Source organism: Labrus mixtus, chromosome 3, assembly GCF_963584025.1.
Source record: "Labrus mixtus chromosome 3, fLabMix1.1, whole genome shotgun sequence".
Taxonomy (NCBI): domain Eukaryota; kingdom Metazoa; phylum Chordata; class Actinopteri; order Labriformes; family Labridae; genus Labrus; species Labrus mixtus.
The window spans coordinates 17,937,624-17,962,271 of record NC_083614.1 but is presented as its reverse complement, the minus strand read 5'-3'; the positions used below and the strand labels follow the sequence as shown (position 1 = coordinate 17,962,271).

The 24,648-nt window shown below is 40.5% G+C and overlaps 1 protein-coding gene across 1 annotated transcript in view; it reads right to left on the bottom strand.

The window, feature by feature from the left end:
- Window positions 1-5,199: 5,199 nt before the first annotated feature.
- The window catches only part of faf1 (Fas (TNFRSF6) associated factor 1), a 59,245-nt gene continuing 39,796 nt past the window's right edge, over window positions 5,200-24,648 (bottom strand). The window contains exons 14-19 of the mRNA XM_061033482.1: window positions 22,147-22,283; window positions 21,972-22,060; window positions 17,091-17,171; window positions 16,526-16,603; window positions 13,107-13,322; window positions 5,200-6,253 (exon numbers count right to left, since the gene is read on the bottom strand). Coding sequence (XP_060889465.1) covers window positions 6,170-6,253; window positions 13,107-13,322; window positions 16,526-16,603; window positions 17,091-17,171; window positions 21,972-22,060; window positions 22,147-22,283 — 685 coding nt within the window. The 3' untranslated portion in view covers window positions 5,200-6,169. The remainder of the gene's footprint in view (window positions 6,254-13,106; window positions 13,323-16,525; window positions 16,604-17,090; window positions 17,172-21,971; window positions 22,061-22,146; window positions 22,284-24,648) is intronic.

Here is a 24,648-nt window from a genome sequence, read left to right as displayed (position 1 = left end):
CACAGCAGGTCTGCTGCTTGGTTTATAAAAAGCTTTAGCTCTTCAGGTAGCTGCGTGTCTCTGATCACACGATATTAACCAAATAAAAGTGTACACCCAGCACAAACAGAGACAGGTGATATCTGACTGCTATTGTTTGCTCATTTTATTTAAAATGCGTTTTGCTGTCACCGTTTTTTTTTCTTGTTAGATATTCATTGATTACATTAGGCCTGTCTTGTTTTAACCTTTTTTTTATTATAATTTTTTTTTTTACCAAAAAGGCCCACTGGCACATTGAATGTGCCATGGCGCTTATAAGGAAAAAAACACGTTCTTAAATGTAAAAGTACACTTAAACGTCTGAAAGAGAAGCCAGACATAGACGTGTCAGCCTCTCTGAATTTAAAATCCATTTAAAGCCATTTTTTCTCAAATTAAATTAGTTACATGGCTGCAGAGAAAATGTGTTTTGTTTTTGTGGAGATAAAGACCAAAGTGTCCCCATGTCTATTGTGTCATTAACAAATAGTACTGTGAACAGAGACAGCCAGAGAGGGAGAGATGACCCTCCTTTTGTGCCCACCCAACAGTTTAAGCTGCATAGATTCTGTTTCTTTGGGCAGGCCCGGCGACTCTGAGAAAGTAAACTCGGGGTGACCCTCCAGGTTAGGCCAGTCTGGGATACGAGTGGAGCGGGGATCCTGTGATTCAGGGAGCCGCCGTGCTCGCAGATCTCAGCGGGTCCCACTTCAAAAGGAAGGAGGAGAGATCACTTGTGTCAGGAATTTTGTTCCCTCGCCAGTGGGCTGCATTCTTGACCCCGGCGGAGCTGGTTAAACATCACGGACGCTTTCCTCTTTTGTTGTCGGAGAATCAAGACAGCAACCTGATGTTGCCACCACTGAATCTGTGGCAGGGAGGCAGGCAGAGTAAGCCCATTAGCACACAGACACTTTCTCATCCTCCGCTGTCACATTAAAGGGCTGCTGATTAAGACATCCAGCCATAGTCTGACTTATGGACCAAGAACACACAGGACAAATGTTTAGACATTTTACTTAATACAAAAAAAAAAACTATTTCAAACAATCAAATAAAGAAATGGGACAAATTTAAGGCTATGATGTTTTTAATTTTGAAATAATCTTTAACAATGTTGATAGATTTTAGATTTCTCTATAGTTTTACTCCCACAAATATGTGAATATAATGTCATAAAGTATTGTTTATAAAGCTACTCCATCTCTTTTGTTTAATATGTTTCACATCAAAAAGCTATCAACTTTATTTTAAACCTTGTAACACAATTCATTCTTCTTGCGCTCACACAGTTAAAAACCTGATGACTTTCCCCTTGGTGAAAAAAACAAAAAACAAAAAAAAAAACTGATGACAAGTCTGGTCAGGTATAATAGAGGAATATCATTAAGTCTCATTGGCATTTCCGAGTCCATCAGCATCACCAGCCGCAGAGCTACAGAGGAACATGCCTGCGCACATTAAATTCATAGATCTGCGTGATAGAAACAGTAATCTCACAGCTGAGAGGAGCTGCACTATGTTCACTGTTCCCCTGAGGACGAGCGCACTTGATGCACCTGTCCTGTCTGTTGCACAAACGCACCTCCGGCTTCACGCTCAACGAGCAGCTCTGCCCCGCTCTCACCTCGCCCTCGCCCCGGGCTGCACCTAAAATAATCACAACTTCATGTTCTACCTGTACACACAAAGTGCCTTCACAAGGGGTTATCATACTTCCTTGAACAATGACGTGAAGTGTTTTAGCATAAAGTAAGGACAAAAGGTTAGTGTTACTTTATAATAAACCAGGAACGATTTTGCTGGGTTATTGCGGAATCGACTTTTAAACTATTGACATCTTAAAGAGTCATCTCAAAACATAGGCTACTTCTACTCCTTAGCTTTGAACGGTCCATAACTAAACCAGTACAGGTTTCTCTCCTAAAGCCTTTATTAACTATATTTATTATTTATTATTATTTATTTATTATTGACATGATTCATATTGTATATCCCTCATCACTCCTGATTTTCTCTTCTCTTCCATTTCTGTTTGTTTCCTCCTTTTATTCTGTGTGTGTATGTTGGATCAACTGTGCTGTGTGTAAAGTGCTTTATATATAAAGTTGATTTGATTCCAGGATTTTTCTGTCATCATAAGTACTTTGCAGTAGAGAGATCACGTAATGATATCTGAACTGTTACCTGTTGTGTCCTCTTGCTTGTAGTGAAGCTGTTTCATTGTCTAAAATTTCCACAGGTCACATCTTTGGTTGCCCTTTGGATCACCACAAAGTCTGCAAATGTGTCTTGAAAATGGATTTCATTGCTAAATACCTTACAACAAAAAATAACATTGTGCTTCATTGTGGCTTGACCCTTATAGTTCAAGTATTTTCATTCAACATGCAATGCCTTGTTGTCAAGTTTTAAGGTCTTACAAGGCTCAAACTGACATTTAATGAATGGATGAATTTTTAGGGTTTTAATAATGATTTTCTTTTCTTCATCTTCCCTGAAAATCTTTTTCTTTGGTGACATATATTGTTGAGGAAAATGCTACTTTTTGACAAAGGAACTGCATGGTTTACAGGAATTATTAAACATTAGATGTCAAATATTTTCAAAAGTCAAAGAAAGAGTGACAGAAAGTCAAGAGAATACACCCTGAAGTGTTCCCCCTTCCCTCACTCCTCAGTGCCTTCAGCAACATCTCCTGTCTGGTCAGACGTGGTGAAGCTCGGCTGGCTGAGCACGTTAGCTTGACTCATTCCTCGCGTGAGAAACAAGACAGCCACAGAAAAACTGACAAACACTCACGCTCCTGGATGCTTGTGTCATATATCTACTCACTGTGTGCAAAGCAAGAGCAATCAAAAGTCTTTAAAAAAAAAAAAAAAAAAGTATAACTTCACTTTAAAAAAAGAACACCATAACTTCACTTTAAAAAAAGAACACCATACATGTGAGCTGAGAAAACATTTTGAAACTTCTCTTTTCCAAAAAATAAACACAGCTCTTCTTGATGGCAGCACTCACAAAGATTCACAAGATAATTGTTTATTTCACCCACAAGGATTAGCTTGAAGCTCACAGAACTCCCATTTGAAACTATACTAACTCAAAACAGCTTAAACAGCTCCATCTAATCTAGATTAATCCAAACGGGTTCATAAAGAAGACTTCCCTGGGACTTAATTTGGTTTTACATTTCTGCCCTTAATGAGATAAAGAATTCAGAGCTGTAATGTAAAGTGTTTCTGCAGCAAAGAAGTCAGAGTGTGTTACCACTGAAGTCTGACTTTGACCTGTGAAACACGTAATAGTTGTGTAATTATTTATAAAATGCACATCACTGATTTCCCTGTTTACATCCGGTGCATTTAGAAGTTTTCAATATCAAGATAAAAATTAGGTTTTTTGATTGGTCACTTTAGTATCAGAGCACCGAAAAAGAAAAATCCATCTCCAGAGCGGTTCATATCCTCAGCTCTTGATAATCTTTTCCCCCCAATTAAGATGCATTTATCATAAATCCATATAGAATCGCAATATTATCACAGCTGGCTACATAACTGTACTTAAAATGAAGTATCTAGCATTTAGTCATCCGCGGGAAGATGTTTCTTTCTTCACAAATCTATGGTTGGAATTTTAAACTTGAATATTTTCATCATTCCAACACCACAGGAAAAGGAGCTACAGCCCTGAATTAAGAACCATCTGAACAAACAGTTGTTCAAATTAGCACCTATAAAAGCACATTATTTTATTTATTATTTTATCCACTCTAAACACAGTCAAAATGTTAGGATCCTGTCTAAAATGGGAATTCACTTATCTGCTATATTCACATAATGTCACCACATCCCCAATAACTGTGTGGAGAGAACACAAAGTATTGCATGCGATCCCTCTCTGTCTGCCGTGCTCCTGATTTCTTTTGGTGTGCACAACAAATACAATCTATGAAATGGCAATTTGATGCATCCCTCTGAACCCCTGTCTAAGTCTATTGCTGTCCTTCCTCAGTGTGATTTTCCCTCCTGCAGCAGTATATTTGTGACGCAGGGTCTGCTGGGGTTCTCAAACTTTGCCTCGAGCTGACAGAGGAGCCCTGCTACAGATGGAGGGCTAAGCCTGAGTGATCTCTCCTCACTGAAGGCAGGAAATTAGCTGCGGTGTGGCTGATATTACCAGGTGGTGTGTGATTGAGAATATTAAAACTACTGTTAGGAGACACACACAAAAGGTCTGCATGTGGTGACAGAGCCACGAGGATGAAAAACTAAACTTTGGGTGTCAGTATAAACTGGGACAAACTTGGCAGGATTGGTATTGAATTCAGTTTATCTTGACTGTGATCGAGCTGTGAGTTCTGCCAGGTGTGACTCTCGTTCTATCAGATCCAGGTCGCTCAGACATTAAAATAGAAGACATCACAAACTCTTACAGCGAAGTTGACAACTACATTGGTGATTTATTTCTTTTAACTCAGACTTACTGGTGTCTCACCCGTTTGGACTCTCATAAGTTGTGTTTTTCAAAGCTCAGATGTTAAAAAAAAATCTATTTTTCTTCTTCTTAATACTGATTCCGTTAACTAGACCTGAGTATTAGCCGACATGATTTACCCCTTTATACTACTGCTATTAAAAAATAACACCGGTGGAAGAAGCTGATCGTTGACACTTTGAATGATTTACTAACATTTACTAACACCTTTCAGCTAGGACCACTCTGTTCTCCTTTGTTACCTGAAAGCAGCTCATTTGTTTTAAAACCAGAAACAGTAAATATTTAATCTGAAGTTGACTTTTTGGGGCTAAATTGTTTTGGAATTTTAGGCCGAATAGAGGCAGATACCAACACTAGCATCAGTATCTGAACAACTTTCATAGCTAATCCATCAAAGGCAGATTGGGTTATACTAAAACTTCTGATTCACATGGTTAATGTCAAGATTTCAAAACAAAACAAACTTGTAGTTTTGTTAAACTTTCAATGAATCTAGGAATCTGAATTTATCCCCTAATTCTCCCCAGGGCAATGTCATGATGTGGACTTTTTTTGTGAGTGTAGAAACAGGTGATCTATCTAATTTAGACACCCTACATTAAAGAATTACACAGAACTTAATATAAAAAATGGTTTGTGTGTGTTGTGACTTTGAACAGACTTGCAGGCGAGACAAACTGATGTTCATATTCATATATTTTATATAATGTATATCAAACTAAAACTAATACAGCATCAAACTTAAAAAGGATCAAGAGGGGGAAAATAAAGAAAAAAATAAGGACCGAAAACTGAGCAATCCGTTGGTGTGTGGAGATGTGGGTGTTAAAACCAGGGGGGAGCGGAGGCTGAGGGGGCACTTCAGACGCCGCAGGTGTCCCGTCACATCTTGTCCTTGCAGCAGACAGCGGACGGATGGGAGCAGAGATGGGAGAAGGGGGGGGGGGGGGGGGGGGGTTAAGGGCAGGGAGGGGTTAAAAGTGGAGGTTGGAAAGGGTAAGTGGGTAAATACAGGTGGGATGAGACAGCCCAGACCTCTGCTGGGCAACTTTTCCTCCTGCTCTTTTATTTTACTTTTAACTTTTTTTTTTTTTTTTTTTTGGATTTCAAACACAAAAACCATGTTCTAAAAAAAGCAGCCTGGTGTTTTGAATGTGGAAACAAGAGGAACAAGTCCTTTTTTTCTTTTCTTCCGGTGACAAAGATGTCGACTCAGTCTCTCAATGCTCTCATCGTTCTGTGTAGTGTTTGTGAGAGAAAACCATGACACAGCAGTTGTGTATGAGAAGTTGTGAGTTGTGTTAGAGGAGAAAGAGAGAGACAGGTGTTTTTTTTAGGGGAGGTGTTTGGCTGTGTGCTTGTGTGATACTGTCTTTGCTCCTCTGTGCACCGAGTGCACGCAGGGGCATTTGAGTGCCACCACCTGGCCGAGGGCAGAGAAGCTTACTTGCAATGTGTGTCACTGGATGTGCATGCCAGTGTGTTTGTGTATGTCTGAGAGGATGATCTGGTGCGTGGGTGTATTTTTGTGCGTGTGTGTGTGTACTGTAGGCCCAGACTGGTGAGGCCCATGCTCCGTGACTAGTGTGTGTCCAGCCAGTTCATCAGTCAGTCAGTCAGTCCTCCTCGGCTATCAGAGGGCCACTTCCTACTCTTTAGCCTCCAGGAAGAGCGTCTCCTGAGGGAACAACTTGGCCTCCAGCAGAGTCGACCCCGGATCCAACTGGGTGATCTGAGAAGAGACAAGGTGGGACAAATGAACATATTGATAAGTAAAACCAAAAGCACATAGCCCCAAGACATGAAATGTACAATAATATAAAACAGAAGATGGAAGCAGCAAACGTTAAATACCTTATATATACTTTTCCGGAACTTACAGCTAAACATTACTGCCTTGTTCCGGACTATCATGCAAACTGGGCGGCTATTTTCCTCAAACTGTAAGAGATTTGAACCAAAGTGCTCACTAGAGTTGATTTTAACACTCGACTCGGCTAATCAATAATTCTGTGACACAGTATTTTTGACAAGCGAGAAGAGCCACTGCCACACAAGCAAAACCTAACTGAAATCCCTTCAATGGATATGTCCATATAAGTGTGATTCTCCTTGTGACCACGTATGCCCTGTGATCCAGACTGGGAAACAGTTAAGCTTTACTGCTGACTTCATTGAATAGAGGTGTGTGTGTGTGTGTGTGTGTTATTCTAACATTGTGTTTACAAAAAGTTCAAGCAGAAATCTGAGAAGTGAGAGTGTAGTTTCCCTGAGAGGACCATCTAGCTTGTTTTATTAAAAAGGCTCCAGGCCAGGCCAATGTGATGAAGGTTACAGGACAGCAAAGAGAAAAGAGAGAGAGGGGAATAAGGAACTCAGGCTTATAATGACTAAATTCAGCTGGAAACAAGAACATAGTTAATGCTGAAAGGAGAGAAACATTGATCTGTGTTCAAAACTCTGCACAGCATCTATTGTCTGAAATGAGAGGAATGAAAGCTGTACCACCCACAACGGAGCAGATCGAGTTAGTTTACATGACCTGTGTGTTTTTTTTTTTCTTTAACAGAACAATCTGACTCTCTCTCTCTGACACCCACCAGCACTGTGAGCCTCTTAGCTTATATGAGCTAATCACTGGAGGGGTTGTGTTACATCGGGCCAATCTAACACCTGGGCTGAATGGGCGAGCTGGTGTGACACTGAGATGTGTCCTGGGCTTATCTGATGACTGCGGCGTCAGCCCCTCTGATTAAGGCTCCTATTCTAACCTCACAGCAGGATAATTAACCTCCTCCCTGTACCTGCTGTAGAAGGTCAGAGGTCAGCCCAGCATGGTAAAGGTCGACCTCACAACAAGCAGAGTGATTGGGCTGAGACAGACGCTTGTCGGTTATTAAATAAGTACTCTGACCATGAACTGAACCAAAACTTCACCCACATTCGGCCCATGTAGAACAAACAAGAGTTCTTAAATTCTTTGTGGTTTCACAATGATCAAGTATTATTAAAGTGCTAATTCAAATCACTCATTCACTCACTCAGAATTTTTTGAATCTTGAGGAATCAGTGAGGACAATCCCTTATTATCAATAATGCAGACAGAATATTAAATACTGATAACATTCATAGACAGACAAAGGTAAATTAAATAAAAGCAGAAAACAAGCAGAATGAAGAAGAGCAGTAAAGAACAATTCTGTTCATTAGAGGAGTATCAATCAATGGACATACCAGCTTCAATCAAAAGAGGTAGTTGTGTTATTTAACATCTAAATCAAATTTAGATGAAAGAAATCCAACATGCCGGTGCTGTGAACAATCTCACAGCTGCATGGTAATAAAGCGCGAGTCCTTGTTAGCGCCTGAAAAACTGTTATTGGAGACTTAACGCATGATATGAGTAAACACTCAAAATAATTAAAACAATCTACACATTTAATCTGGTGATAACTATACAATCTGCAAAACTGGAGGCTGTTCAAGGAGTCTATGAGAAGGGTGAGAGAGAGGAAAAAAAAGGAGAAAAAATTAGGATAAGGTGAGGAGGACATATGAGCATCAGACAACCTATCCATCTCCCATGGGTGTTAGGAAATGTCACACCCTGCACACGTTGGCGCTCTTTGGCTCCGTGTCTTTCATCTCCTTGTCCTCATTTCAACGTGTCATTTAGACTCTTGACTTCTCAGCAGGGTCCTGGGGAACCCCGTTGCGGGCAGGGTGGGGCTGCTGCACCAACCCTGTGCCCCTCACCTTGTCAGCTGCTCATTGCACAGCAGGCAGCGAGACGCCACGAAGCGAGCTAAAATGGTGTGTGTGGGTGTTTGTGTGAGTGTGTGCGTCTTAGTGGCAAACATATTCCATCCCAACGATGGCAAAACGACCAACAGGGCTGCTGCGCTCCTTTTCCCACCTCAGGAGCAGCGCGTTGCAAATGTCTGCCATGCTAATGAACCCGACAGGCTGTTATGACACCACAGCATCAGGTAGGAGTAAATGAGGCTTTGGGGTGGAGCAGGTGTGTGTGTGTGTGTGTGTGTGTGTGTGTGTGTGTGTGTGTGTGTGTGTGTGTGTGTGTGTGTGTGTGCATAGACTCCAGATACGCATGTGAGTGTGCTCTCAGAGAATTTGGGATGAGAGTTTGTGCTCGCAGTGCACCAGGGAGAGACGGCGGGGAGAGCAGCATCTGACTCTGAAAAAGAAAGTAGGGAAACAAGATGCCACACTGACACAGGAGACGGGCGCCATCGGTGATTGTTTACATTGTTATCCAATTAACAGACCATAAGCATGGAGGCATCTGTCAACAAACAAAGCTGTTGTTTTTCCTCTGCTCTGCCTAAGCCATATTCTTTCCTCCTGTGCCTACACAGCCATGCATACATACATACATACATACATAAGACAGACAAAATCTAGCTCTCTGCTTTGCAGTTTGTTTTTAACCTTGAGTCAATATAATTTTCATCAGCCAATTTAAATCAAATCAATCAGCTCAAGTAGGGAACTGTCTGACTGTTTTAAAAGATGAAATTAATTTTGAGGGGTTTTTATCTGACTAAATTGCATTAGTGGAGAAAAGGTGTTCCAGTTGCTAATTAAAAATAAAACAAATTAACAGAAAAAAAACTTAATTAAACTCAAAATCTGAAGAGATAATACAATATCTGGAAGCTCGGCATTAAAAAGCCAAATTTTAAAACTGGAAGCAAACAAAAAGACAGATGGTGCTTCTCAGCAATCTTTGATATTTTGTCTTTATTTCCCGCTGAAAGATTGTCTGACATACAGTGATCAGCTAATATCAACCCCATGTATCTGGCATTATCATACAGCAGATTTCATCAGTTAAAGCTCCACATAATTAGCTCTAAATGTGAAGTTTGAAATAAATACCACAATTGTCACTCGACTCAAATGAATAAAACACACTGATAAATGAGGCGGCCACACTCGGCAACGCTCAGTCATGAAAGAAGAGAAAGGAATAATAAACACAGGCCCTCAAGATGTCCGCTTCCAACATAATCAAACGTGCAGCTGAAATAACGCATTTTTAATGAAGCCATTACAGGGCCTACTATGTTAATTAAAACCAAATAACTTGTCTGTTTTAAACTAGTGTTGTCAAGTGTTTATTTGGCCAATTACAAAAGCAGTGGGAGATCATTATCTGCTGCCAGGAGCGTTGACAGCACGTAGCGCCGGGGTGTGAACATAAAAGAACAGACCAGAATACGGTACTTCAAAGGGAGAAATACATCGCAGGACAGGGGGTAGGACTGAGGGGGAAATAAGAAAAAAAAAACAGGGAATGGGAAAGGAGAGAAGCAGAAAGATAACGCACATTTTTTACTAGTTCTTAGCAAAAAAATTATATAATTTTAAAGAGTAAGAAGAAAGAAGATTGAGAAAGAAACGACCACAGAGCAAAAAAAGAGATGGGGACTCTTAGATGAGTGAGTGAGGTAGGGAGGAAAGAGGGAAAAGGGAGTAAAAGAGGAGGGAAAAGGGAGACAGAGAGGGAAATCTGTAAGGAAGAGAAGGAGCGGGCTGAAGGTAATGAGGGTGCTAAGACACCCTCGGGGTAAAAGTCAGCTGTTAGCATTCGGAATGAACAATCTGTTGACATAATCTGCTTTGAAAAATAATTAGTTTGAAGTGGTTTTAAAATCTACTTCTGTGTCTTCATTGATTAATTCAGAATCTATGAATACAAACATATAGTTCAAGGTCCTATGTAACAGAAAAATCAGCTTGTACTGTGACATGTTGAGCTCTGGTTTAAGGTTAGGACAGAGATCCACAAAAACAATCTTCTGGGGTTAAAATCTTCACATCCACGTGAAGAAACTATAAGAGATCATGAGGATAGCAGCCTCTGTACATGGCCTAAGATAGAGAGCCAGCAGAGTGGCATACAGCTCTGTGTTTGTGAGAAAGTTTAGATTTGAGGTATGGGAAGATTATTAGAGCAGTCCAGAGGAAGCTACATTTTGATTCTAACTTCATTTAAAATAAACCAACGCATTTCTTCCTGTGAATTCTTTCAGATAGCTGGACAAGAAAAAGAAAAAACACAGCAGTATAACAGATGTAAAATCTATTTCAGTGCAAGGCGCAGCTTCTTCTGTGCCATTGTTTGTTTTTTCTACATCTCAAGTTTTGTCTAAGAATTATTCAGAATTCACTGATGGGTCTGGGAGAAGGATTAGCAGAAGGTGAAGTAGAGTACAGTATCACAGTGGGAAAACACTGCTTTGACAGTGTTTGGGTGTCTTCTAGCAGCCAGGCAGGAAGAGCAGACTGACGATTATTAGACTGGCAGTCTAAACATGTTCACCGCGAGCTGAAGGAAGAAGACCTCAGGCCTTTCAACTGTGGTTTGTGTTCAACAAGTATCAAAGGAGAAGAAGGGAATTCTTGAATGAAAAGCTGAAAACTGAAACACTAAAAGTCCCCCCCTCCTCTTCCTCAAACTCGCTGACAGTCAGTGAAATGGAGAAAGGGTTAGTTCCCTGAGCACGGCTAAGCCTAGTACAAATGATGCCAGTGTAAGGCCTGCTGTAGTGCTGAAGAGATAAGCCACTGATAACAAATGTTGAGGAAGAGACTGGGTCCAAAAATTGGAGACTAATAGACACTTATCCGCAAAGCTTTGGGAACGTTGAAAACTGATGAATCAAAGGAATTTGATCAAGCTTGGATGTTTAATCTCAAACTGTCTAAAGCCAATTCCAAAAGTGAATAAAACTGTGTCCTCAAACTCACTCTTTCACAACAGTCTTTCTCCTGGTCAATAATGTTGTACTTTTACCCGAAGATGCTCAACACAACTTTTTCCCAGGTTGGATTGAGAAGATCCTCTTACTTGTGTTACAGCAGGAGTATAGGGATATGAAGTAAAGCAGGCTGACGAGGGACGGAGGGAAAAAGCAAAAGAAAGAGTGACACTGCACAAAGCTGCTGAAAACTAGAAAAAGGGAAAGAAGGTTTCAACAGTTGTGCAGTATTACAAATGCAATAGTGGTCTATCCTCTATCCTCTGATCCTGGCAGAGCAACAGTGAGAGCGTCTGGACGGGATGGAGGCTTTCTATGCTCCCTCTCATTTAATTACAACACAGAGCTGCAGGATTAGACAGGGGCCTGTGTTCACAGCCTCATACTGGCACTAACTGCGAGCTGCTTCCCTCTTCTCTTTCCCCAAATCTTCCGCCTTTCTGTTTTCTGGAATTATCTCCTCTCTTCTTCTTCTTTTTTAATATCTTCTCCACTTGTCTTCTCTATCCTTTTCTTTTTCAGACTGTTTCTCTGATTAAATCTTTTCTTTGTTTAAGCTTTTGTCTTCTCTGTTCTCTTTTCCACTCGTTCTGCAGTCACCATCCTTTTCCCGCTTCTCTCCCCCTCTAATCCTCCCATCCTGTTTTTGCCGGAATTTCATCTGCGATGCAGACACATCTTTATCTCTGTCTCAAACACATGTTTACTCTTGATTATAAAGAGACAACTGTGAATCCTTTAAGTGACAAAGTTGTGAGCGGGGCATGTGTTTGCTTGAAAATATTTGTGCATGTGTTGAAGTGTGTGATTGTGACGAAATGAAGAGTGTGAGCTACGCGTTAATGTGTGTGTTAGTTTGAGGTGTTTGTGCCCCGGCAGTCTCTACAGACTACCATGGCACACTGCCTGGGCAAGCCTGCACACATATACACACACACACACACACCTCTACACACCCACCACCACCCACCCCTCCACATGAACTCCTCTCTTGATTAATGGAAATCCCATTTTTGTTTCCAGCAGCATGGCTAATTAAACTGGTAGTTAAAATAGTGCTCATTAGCTTGCTGCCACGGAGCGCGGCAACTGAGCCCTCTAATGACTGATTGTAGCTGGCTGAGTGCTGCAGGGGCGTCAGCAGAAGAGCCATAGAGAATACTACTGTTAGTGCTGACAACTGTATCCTAACTCAGTCATAGTGTACTGTATTCACAATGCACTGATGCTAATTAATATTCACTGAATAAGGCGTGTGTGCAGGTGGGCGGATAAACAGTTTGCTCATCACTGGTACCAAATAAACAAAAGCAGTGCTGCTGTAGCACACTGACAATAAAAACAATCATGACAAATAGAAAGAAATACTTAATCAGCCATGACAGATTGTCTTTAACTCTGATCCCTGCTACTCTCTGCTCACAGCCATCGACAACATTTTAGTCCAGGCCTAAACAGAAAAGCCAATTACAGCTGTGGATCTCTCCAGCAAAGATGTGAGCTGTGGCCAATAACCCTTCATAACCCTGCTGCTTCTCCTCTGCAGGGAAGACACATTTAGCACTTATTTTTGTGGGCAGAGAACTGTTGAGAGAGACAGCACTCAATAAGAATGGATAATTCAACTCCATTCTTAGAGCAGAGTCTTTACTTTCCCCAGTTGTGAATTTAACTTCCTGGAACTGTTTGGTCTTTTAAAACCTTTTTACAGGACATACAGTATGTAAGCAAGAGGGGTTCATTATTTTATAAACATTAGCTTGATTTCTGTGTAAAAGAATATGAAAGTATAACACTCACATTTCTACGAGGGAAGGTGGTGAGGAGCTTGAACTCTTCAAAGGGGTATCCCTTAGAGGCCACAAAGTCAAAGAGGACCTGGAGCTTACAGCTGCCCAGGAAACGCCTTTCCAGAAACTCGCCGCTTGGTGTGCGGATACGCAATTTGCTGATTTGCTCGGCTGAATCCTCGCCGGGCTCTGTCGGTAGGGCCTGCTCCAATGACAAGCGGATTGCCTGGAAGAAGAAGGAGACAATCCAGTGTTATTGATCATTACAGCAAATTAACTAGAGCACAAAGGTAACATCAGAACTATGAATCCATTCATGATGTCAGTGAATAAGTGTAGTAGGAAAGTTGCACATAAAAGCTGAGGACTCCTCTGAGGAGAGAAATATGTCTGTTCTCTCCCTCTCTCTCCCTCTATTCTCTTCTTATAACACAAGAAAATGAATCAAGGAAGGTTGAAGATGTGGAGAAAGAAGATGCAGTAGTGACTCACAGGGTTGAGTGAAGGCAGACATGTTTACATACAGGTGCAGCTGGGATGCAGCTGTCTTTACTGATGATGCAAGTCTATTTTTTTTCCAGGTCCATTAGCATCACAAAGCCTGCTTTTTTTCATTTCATAGTTTGTTCATGTTACAGCAGCATCACAAGAAATATTGTGACAGGTGACTTAAATAAACAAGTTATTAATCAGATGAATCTAGTGATGATATATGAATAAAACATTGGCTGGAATCTGATTTTATTCCTTCCTGATTAAAAGCAGTGTAATTTAGCTTTCTATTTATATGCACAAACACAGTAAGGTACAGAAAAATTGGATTGGATAAAGTGTGTGTGTTTTTACTAACAGCATCAGGAACAGGTACAAAAAAGTGAACTTGTTGCAGCTTCCTTCTTCTAGAGACTGTTTACAGCATTGTGTGCTTCAGATGCATAAAGGAACATCTTGTCCTGAGAATGTTATTAAATTAGTCGCCCTGTGTCTCACCCTGTTCCCTAAAGCCTGGTGCAGCCTTAAAGGAAGTGAAGAAGTGTTTCAGTGAGTTAAAAGCTCTTTTGTACTGGTGTTTTATGCTTTCTTGTTGTTGCTCAGTCTGTTGAGAAACATCAGTGCGTACCTCAGACAAGTCTTTATTCATAAGAGAAAATACATTTTTTAACATCTTAAATCAGGGAATACTGTTGACACCTGAGTAAGAGTAGCTCATGTAGCACAAAGACAACTGCAGACTCTCATCTTCCACAGCAAAGCTAACCAGCTCTCCTGTGCTCTAAAACCCGCGCTTCAGCCGCTCCCTCGAGCCTCCCTTTTCTCCCTACTCCTGCCTCTCACCTCCTCCTCCCCCCAGCTTGTTGTTCCTGTTTGGCCAGCCGGGGAGCATATGCTGTGACAACACGCCCCGGCTTTATTTACACACCATAATGCAATTATATTTCATAAGAGTGTACAACAGTAGCTCATTAGCAGCTTCTGGTGTTGGGTGGGCAGGGTAGAGCGCGTGCCGCTCCGCTATCAGCTCCCTCAGGTATAAGAGCTGATGCTGACTGAGTTAAAGGGGCCCCCGGGGACACACACACACACACAGACACACAGACACACAGACACACACACACACACACACACACACACACACACACACACACACACACACACACACACACACACACACACACACACACACACACACACACACACACACACACACACACACACACACAACGGAGCGTGTGTATGATTGAGGCCATACAAATGCACACAGTCAACCACAGACACACGCATACAAACCCACAGAAGTGAGAGGAAGCGTCCCCAAAGAAACCACATGACATGCGTCTGGCCGAGGCTCAGACACAGGCCGCTCCGCTCAAATACGCAGAAGCATCTCTCCCACATTAATCTGCCTCTTCATCTCTGTTCAGCTAACCACAGAAAGCAAACAGGTGCACCTGACAGACAGACAACTGTATGCTAAGACCCCCTGAAGGAGGTATATAGAGCAAACAAACTGCAGGCACATGAAACACATTCGCAGTGCAGTCCCACTAGCATTGTCCTCTCTCTTGTGGCAACTGATGTTTTGCTTGTGTCTGTAGTTTCTGTCATTAACTATCAGAGATTCTAAAAACAGGTGTAAACAAAAAGCTATTATTTTGAGCTTTAGCTTGTTAGGCCCATAAAACAATTTCATGATATAAAATCATTTACATTAACATGCTAGTAAATACATTACATCAAGAGTAAAAACATTATGTAAGTTAATTTGAGGATGTCTCAAGAATGGAATCAGGAAGTCTAATCTACGATGAAACTTAAATTTTAGAAAATGCTTTCTTGTCAATTTCCAATTTATTTCAGTTTCACAGCAGATTAAGCTCAGCAGAACTACAAGTTGACACAATCAAATGCCTTATATTCTGATCAAAATGTCACCTTGGATCTTCTATAAGAGCTGCTAAACAGTTTAGCGACGTTTCTCTACATTGTCTTATTCCAGCAGCTGTTGTTGGCTTTTATACTTAGGAAGATCTTGACTGTACATATGGAAACCAATGTGCGCGGGCAGAGAAAACTGATAAAAGTAGGACAAACAGTATATAATAGCCATAGTGGCTATTGTTGTTCAAAACACACAACCGTGCATACTGCGCGTGGTTATTGGACTACAGAGATATAATTAAGAAGGCCCGTCCCAGGCCTCTTTTGTTGTTTTCTGTTTAACTTTAGTGACAAATCACTGGGTCACCCAATACCTCTCTCTGCCTCAGGCTCTCTGCTGTTAAGTAAACAACACTCAGCAGGACTACACTGTGTTACTATAGACTGTATAACAACATTGGTGCCATTCTCGTAGACAAGCATTGTTTTTCCTGCATGCACGACAGTGTCTGCCTGTGTGTGTGTGTGTGTGTGTGTGTGTGTGTGTGTGTGTGTGTTTGTGTGTTTGTTTTCACCCCCTTCACATTCAGTAATTGATTTCAAGTGAACATTTGTGTGTTTGTCCAGGTTGTGTGTGTATTGCCTCAGTCTATTGTTCAGTTGGGTTCATTATGGGCTGCATGCTATACCAGTGTAAAGCTGTAAAAACAGAACAATAACTGTGTGTAAGGTGACGTTGGCAGGGATGGCTCTCACTGTAATTAGGATATTTCATTTGTTCTGAAATGGCTGTATGTCTGTTCTTCACACTCCCTGCGCCCCACTGACTGGCAGGCTTTACCAAAACCACAATCTAATTGACTCATTATTGTGAAGTGAGAGCAAGAAGGACGAAAAAGAAAAAGAAACACAACAAAAACAGCACGATTGCAAAGTCATTGTGTGTTGGCAAAACACATCACTGTTCAGCTTCGTACTGATTAACCTGGTATATTAATTTAAGATCATTTGCATAATGTGTATATGATGTGTGTGGGCTGCTCGTCTCACCTCCTTTTCATCCTCCTGCTCCTTTCTCATCTGTTCCAGGCGAACCTGCTCGGCCTCTTCCCTCTCCTGGGCTTCTCGCTGAAAAAGAAAAGGTAGCAATTTAATCAAATGTGATGTAACCTTAGAATCAAAGTGAAAATATCAAATGATGTGTAACACTGAGGACTGGAACGATTGTTTCTAGAAGCTGCCAAATGTCTTAGAACAAAAGTGTGAATCTTTCATCTAATAAAGAACTTAGTTATCAAGTATCCTGATAGTCACCAAAAAGTGTGATGTCATTTGACAATTAAGTAATTATAACAGCCTTAGGGCCATTTTATTTATTATTAGTTCTTTGTATTATGAACACACTTTCTGTGCCCAACAGAAATAAATCCAAAAAGCAAAAATTGTTTTAAAAGTAGCGCAAATAATTTTATATTGTTCAAAAAGAAATGTGCTGCTAAAAAAATCATATTAGAGGTGGTGATTTAACCTGAAAATGAAATAATCTGTGTTCAATTAAAACCACAAGCTACTGCACACTCATGCAGTTAGACTATTTGTTTTATTTTGAAATTACCTTTTTACGGTCAGCCTCTAAAGACAGACGGTAGGCCTCGTCCTGTTCTCTTTTCACTGTCTCTCTTGCCTCCCGCTCGTCCTGGGGAGAGAGGGAGAAAGAAAGTGGCGCTGACTAATGAACAACACAATAATAGACGCACAAGCACAAAAGATTGAAGACGAGATGCCGGGTGTGTGGGAAAGAAAGAATCATGCAAGAAGGAAAAAAATGCAGTATATCAAATGCTTTTAGTTACAAACATCAGGTATGAAAGAGTGGCAACAGAGGGGAAATCATTGTGAGCTGGCTGTCATTTAGCAGACCCTGAGCTTCTTTTATGTATCCTCATCTCAGTTTCAACGTGCCTTTCTCTTTCATTCACTCTGCCCTCTCTTCCTGTTTGTACAGAGGGACGGGACTGTCGGCCCGTCTCTTTCTACCTGCTGTGGCTACAAAGTGTTTTATAAAGACTGGGACTAAAGACCAGCGTCTATTGTGTTAACAGTGCACAGCCATTAGTTTTCTATTTTGTGAAGGCCCATGCTGTGTGCCAGCCCGGATATGGCAAAGTAAGCTTATTGTGACGATCAGAGGGCTACTGAGCAGCTAAGGAAAAGCACAGTGTGCATTGTTGTATTTGGTCGGAAAATGCAAAGGATACATTTGTGCTTTGGCCCGCATAATGGCTGAACATTGAAAGGAAACTGTAAAAGAATAGTAGAGAGGGACAAAAGCATCAAAAGTGGCTATCCTCAATAGACCGGGCCTTAAGTCACGCAAACAAGTGGCACAGTTGTTCATGTTTGAGACTCGTTTTTCACAGTTATAATATGTCCTGAATGCATCATTTACCTTGAATGACCTTGTGTGCATGAATTGAACAACATGGCATTAATCTACTCTGTATCTGCTCAAACATGCGAATTTAAAGACCTTATCTTTGGAGGACTAAAGAAACAGATTTTCAACATCCATATCTTTGCTTATCATCAAAGTAGCTTGACATGTGCTGATCTATAGGTCTGCTGTTAAACTTTTAAACTTTAAAGTCAGAAATGCAAGCTGACAAACATCTAAGGTTTACTCTAATATCTAAGCATTAACAAATCAAGTGGCTAAGAGCTGCTTGAATTGGGGTAGTATTTATGTTTATTTGGTTTTTGGAATAATAAAAAGGTGAGTTAAAGCTTGGCTCTCGTCCTTTCAGGATTCCTTAAAAAAAAAGAAAGGTGTAAGGTTTTGCTACCCCTAGGAGGTTCAGTTTTCTCCATTACTTAAATATATGTATGTTTAGAGCCCTTTCCCAAACTCAACATTTAAGCTGCTCTTCACAAGAAATCCATGAGAAATGACCTGGCCTGAAAATGTCCCGCATTGCTGACAGATGCGGAGCAGAAAACCTGCAGTGAGTCGTCAGTCGGTTACTAACTTTACAATGCTAAAACACAGACAAGGATAGAAATAACTGAAGAGTCAGTGAGGTTTGGTTGAAGGCACAATGTGGCTGTCCAGCTGTTCCATTTCCAGACAACTGAATAGTCAGTGTCAGAGAGGAATGTCTAGGTTGGGTGGATGTCTGCGTTCATGTCTGAGTTTGTCTAAGGAAAGGTGAGATAAAGGAGAAAAAAGAGGAAGAGGGAAGGGAGCAAGAAAAAAAAGCTACGGTCTACTCCAGTGAAGATGGAAATGGTCAAGTGAAGAGTCTGACTTCACTTTGGAGATGGGATAAGTCATTTCAGATACAAGGTCAATCATGTGGTTAGTTGTACCAATAATTAATAACCACATTTCATTTTCTCTTTTACGCTGTCTTTTTCTATCTTTTTCACAAGGTATCTGGCAGGAAGCAACAGGTTAAAGATCACACAGGAATACGGTTTAAAAACAGCTTCAATACACTCTAAATCTAATTTCTTTTTTTCTCAAACCAATTTATTGGTATATAATTTTAGGCTATAATTTCAATCATAAAATATATTTATTATAAGCAGAAGGCATACAAAGAAAAACAAAGAGACCACTGTCTGGTTTTTCCTTAACACAAAAAAAACCCCAACTAACCCTGTAAGAAATTAGGCCTCATGTCATGTTTGGGTAAACTGACAACATAATTAATGTTTTATCTAAACAAGATGAAAGAAGAAGAATGTATGCTACACTGATAAAGCTTTAAAAACATATCTTTCAGATGAAACAATAACAATAAAGTAATTGTACAAAGTAAGGGACCTGTTCAAAGCCTTTTAGCATGACTAGTCAGATAGTGTATGTTGTCTTTTTTGGTTCTAAGGAAAATGTGTCTACAGCACAATATCAGTATCAGAAACTGTCAAGTCCTGAAAGCTGGCATCCAAAGTCTGCTCGGTTATTTACTCATCCTGTGATCAGCCAGGTTCTGATTTAAATGTTAATTTTGCCAATCTTAGACTGTTATATCTCAGCAGTTCTTGTACAGCAGCTTGTGTTTAGACAACATTTAAGATTCAGAAAGAAACCCCGGGTTTGAAGAAATAAATACTTACATTTAACAATATAAGGTACTGTGCAGACTATCCTTGTGCTCTCGGTGCTTCAGTATTAAACTTCTAATAGTTAGAAAAAAATGGTAGAACTACCTCATCTTTAGTGTGAACCTAAAGGACACAGTCTCACCTGACACAGGTGACTTAAATGCTCTAAATACCTCTTGTCGCTTCTTGTCACTAATGATTATTTCCAATTTGACATGAAAGACACCCAGAGCATGAAGCCAGGGCATTGTAGCAATAATAACAACACAAAGATAATAGCTGTGACTAAATAGTCAAAACCTCAGGGTGTGTAAGATGACAATCATTCCTTCATCAGGGTTCCCATAGCTACAAATGCTATGACTAATATATAACAGCATAGTTAGAGAGGCTGTATGGTTGACTGATTATTTCACAGTTATTTAATATATTGTGACACCTGTCATCTATAGATACAGTAGTCAAAAACTGAGGCACAACAAGTAAGAGAGATTAGTGTGGGAAAAAGAGAGACCAAGACAAAGGCTTTCGCAGCTGGCAGAGACTCCAACATCTGTATTGGTGAAATGACGAAGAAGAATTTGTCCCAGAGTATATTGCTTCTAGATATAAACACAATCATTTTAAACGCACTTGATAGGCCACAAAGACTAACTCCTTAATCTCAGTTTCCATAACCTATTTAAATGACATGAAAAAGAAAGCTGATGAGGTTCCCTGCCATTCAACTGTTTGAAAACCCGTCTGGACCAAAACAAATGCTGTTGTTCATTCTCTTGTCAGAAGTCACTGAGTAAACATACAAGGAGGAGTTTCAGAGGGTCAGGTGAAAGTCTTTAACCGTCCTGCTGTCACAGATTTGTGTCCATGACATGAAAGACTGCTACCTCGCTCACTTTTTATGTGGCTTGTTTCCCTAAATGCTGTTTGTCCTTGTTCTATGGGAGTCAAAGAGCTAGCTGACAGACACAAAGCTGAATAATACAACCGACATTCTGAAGTGAATGAGAGTCGAGTCGGAGTCCTGTACCTATTCAAACGGCTGTAGCAGGCACATTGAACAAGCACCAAAGAGTCAGGTGAAATGGTTAAGCGTTGTCTGCTTGTCATTACGAGGCACTGTGTTACAATGCTGTTCAAACATTCCCAGCGTGAAGCTGTTTTTCTCTTTAGCAGGATATCATAGACATGCTCAGCTTTTTAATGTTACTATAGTCATAGAGGCTGCAGTTTGCACCTTGCATTAACATCCGCCCTTGGTGATCTGATAACAAGTCAATAGTCCCAATGCTAGGTGTGAACGCACCCAAATACATCCTGAGGAGGGATTGAGATCCGTCAAGATGGAACTGCAGGGAAGGCTGGTTTAGCATCCAGACTCTTAAACCAGGGAGCCATGCTGATGTAATACAGCATGGCTGTAATGTGGTTTGGCATTGTCTTGCTGAAATAAGCAAGGCACTCCTGGAAGAGGGCATTGTCTACTTAAGCTCACATGTCACCCTTAAACTTGTGTATAGTTTCAGTATTAATGGTTGCTTCACAAATGTGCAGGTTACTTATGCCATGTGCTAAAATGCCCCCACACACCATCATGGATGCTTGCTTTTGAGCTGAGGGCTGACAACAAGCCAGATGTACCCTCTTGTCTTAAACTCAGAGAATGGGTTGTCCGGGATGTCCTAACAGAATTTTAAAATTTTGACTTGTCAGACGACTGGACAGTTTTCAACTTTGCCTTAGTTGATCTTAAATGAGTTTGTACCCGAGAAGATAAAGATAAACTTTATTTACCCCCCATGGGGGAAATTGTTTTGTCACAACAGCTCAAGAAACAGGAATATAATTATCAAAACTAACAAGAAGTTAAAAATCAAACATATGTACAACAGTTAAATAAAGGGAGAAAAAATACAATAATAGAATAATACTAGGAAGGCAGCTGGATCTGGTTTATATAAAGTCACAAGGGACAAACTGTGATTCAGACAATGGTTTTAGGAAGCTTTCTTTAGCCCATGCACTTATGTCAACAACAGAATTATGTATTTTTTTAATGCAGTATTGTACGATGGCCCGAAGACTGCAACCATCTAGTGTTGTTTTTTTCACCCTTGACCCTGGCGTACATTCTCTGAACCTTTTAATGATATTATGCACAGTAGACAAACTTTTTTGGAAACAGGAATATGCCTTTGTTACCTCTATTGCCCTGGAAGTCAACAATGTGAAGATAGGTAGGTTAATTTAGTCAAAACAGAGTCCTTTATATGGGTAGTTACCGGTACTTTTCAGACTATCCAAAGTATTAACTAGATGTTGAAGAATCAGATAGAGTTGTTTGTAATCCACTGCAGTCACAGGCATCCTGAGTGTACAAAAACCTTACCTCATCTTTGATATCCTCTTGTTGTTGTGCTGTAAAGATCTCCATTGCACCCATTAACCTCATCATCAGCTCGTCCACTGTTGTATTGCCTGAAGACAAAAACAAAAAAAATCAGAAGCAAAATAATTACAGAATAATTTAAGATTTTTTGTTTTTTTAATTAAATCCTTTTTACCTTGAATAACATTTAGAACTTCATTGGATGTGCGTTTTCCCATGACTATAAGGAGAAGAGGGAACTGGTCTGTCTTGTATGTCCGTATAGTCTGTGTCACCACACTGCCAAAGTGCCTAGTACACATTGTGAGTAGTCTGCAAGACAAAGAAATAATGCAACAGATTACAATCAATTCACCTTTTTTGGAACCTGGAAATACACCACAAATCACACACATAAATACACATTATTGTACACACCACACAGAAGGAGACAAATACTCCAGTTTTCTAACTACGGTTGATAAGAGAAATACACCAAACTGGTGGCATTAAGGACTTTAAAACCAATTCTGCATTTTCTCATTCCATCAGAGTGACATGCTATCTCAATTGGACCTGCAGAAGAATTAGTATTCCTCACCAGATGCCCAGAATTGATAGGGCAGGAGAGGATTTCTTATTCCATTACAAAGACAGAACTTTTTAAATTAACATTTCAGAGAGGGAAAAGGGTAGCAGGCAGCGGGGGCCCCACCAAGCTCCCTGTAAATGTCATAATATTAATGAATTGCTATAGACTGAATGCAAATATAGATTAGCTTTTTCTCCTGCCTTTTAATAAGATCTACTTTAATAACTGGCTGGTAAAATAGAGGAGTAATGGAATGGATGGATGGACAGAGGGTCAGAGGAAGAAGATAGATGGGATGCAAGCTGTCGGCGAGGGGGTGTAACTCATTAAACATGAAGCCAAAGCTGAGCCAGCTATTTGCAGTCTCTCAAAAACTGAGTACTTGGGCTTTTTAAAAAAGACTTTGAAGTAATAATCGGAACCAGTATGCCAAAAATATGGAAAAGAGACTGAAAAGGAGTTCACATTTGGGAAGCTACAGCTGAACACAAAAAAATACATGAATTTAAGTTGTTTTGAAAGTAAGACTCTTTTTGAAATGTTGAACTTTGAGTGACCCATGTCTTGCAATGACAAAGTTGGGTACCCTAAATCCTAGTGATCATTTTGTCCTGACATTTGTCCCTGTTCAGACTTCAACCCAGACAGACCATAACAAAAGCCCACAGGGAAACTCTAACCTGTAATGAAAGCCCAGGGAACAATGGACATTAACTTGAAGGGTAACCCAATCTTTAAGCTCCCATCAAACACAAGACAACCTGCTTTAGTTTCTACATCAAAATTTAGGAAGTCAACAGGTCCACCACCAGAGTAAAAGTCATCATCCCGTTTAAAATGCAAACTAAACTTCTATATCCACTGCAACTAAGAATGACAGAAATACTGTAACCGGAATATGAAGGGCTTGAAACGACCTGTAGAATTAGTAGAAACACAACATTGGAGTCAGGAGGAAGTCAAGCCGCTGAACAGTTCAGCACGGTCTCATCCAGCCATAATATAACATGGTGAAGAATGTAGCCCAGACTGTACCAGACCTGTGGCCTTCAATTCCTTCAGGGGTAGCTACATGGAGAGGAAACACCTGCTAGAAAATGACAGCTGAGGTGGGTTTAAGGCTCTGTTCAGATGTGACTGACAGCTTCTAATTTGTCACCATTCCCATCTCCATCTCTCCACACATCCAGACAGCTAAAATAGTTAATGTTTCCCTGGGCTGTCACATCACATTTCTTCACATCAAAGTGGTGCGTGAAGATGCAAGTAGACTGGTTAGACCTGACATGTGCTTCACTGAGCACTTGATGAGTCAGGTTAGAACAGTAGCACTGCAGGGAATGTTTTTGCCAGCCACCTGTATTGGAGCATGTATGGGAACCGGATGCTCTGATAGCTCACTGTGTTATACACACTTTGTTTCAGAGCGAACTTGGACATGTTTTGATTTGAGAATGACATTTGTACTCCCTTGCAGCTACTCATGCTATCACAAAGGAGGATGTCAAGAAAAGAAGTCAAGTGCATGAATCAAGTTTGCACGTTGGTTTGTCCCCTGCTATTAGCTTACACATAAATGCAGAAAAAGATCATTAACAATAACACTAACACTAGTATTGCTGGGTCATTGTACTGGACATTGTGAGGATCTTTAGGGGCTTAAATGTTTGTGGCAGGCCATTTTATATGTTGACAACCCAAATGATGCAAAAAAAATTTGAAGAAAAAAGAGTTTACTTTGTAGTAGTATTTGAACGGGCATGTTAGCACTGAACGATTTGAAAAAGCATGGCACACACACAAACACAAAAACATCAAGTGTCAGTGTGTTTGTCTAATAATAGTTTCAATATTTGCCATGTGCAATGGAAGTACAGCGTCAGTATGATATATCAGATTCATTTCCCATGGGTGACAATTACACTGGCATCCAATCAGCGCAACTGCGTTTATGCATAATTAATCATTTAACTGGGAGGCCTGTGAGAATACAGAGCCAAGCAACAGGCACATTCCAATATCAGCAGGTTCATCACACACAAACACACAATCAGGATACTTTTCTAACAGCCTGTTTGATTGGTGCCAATCACCAGTCACTTTGGA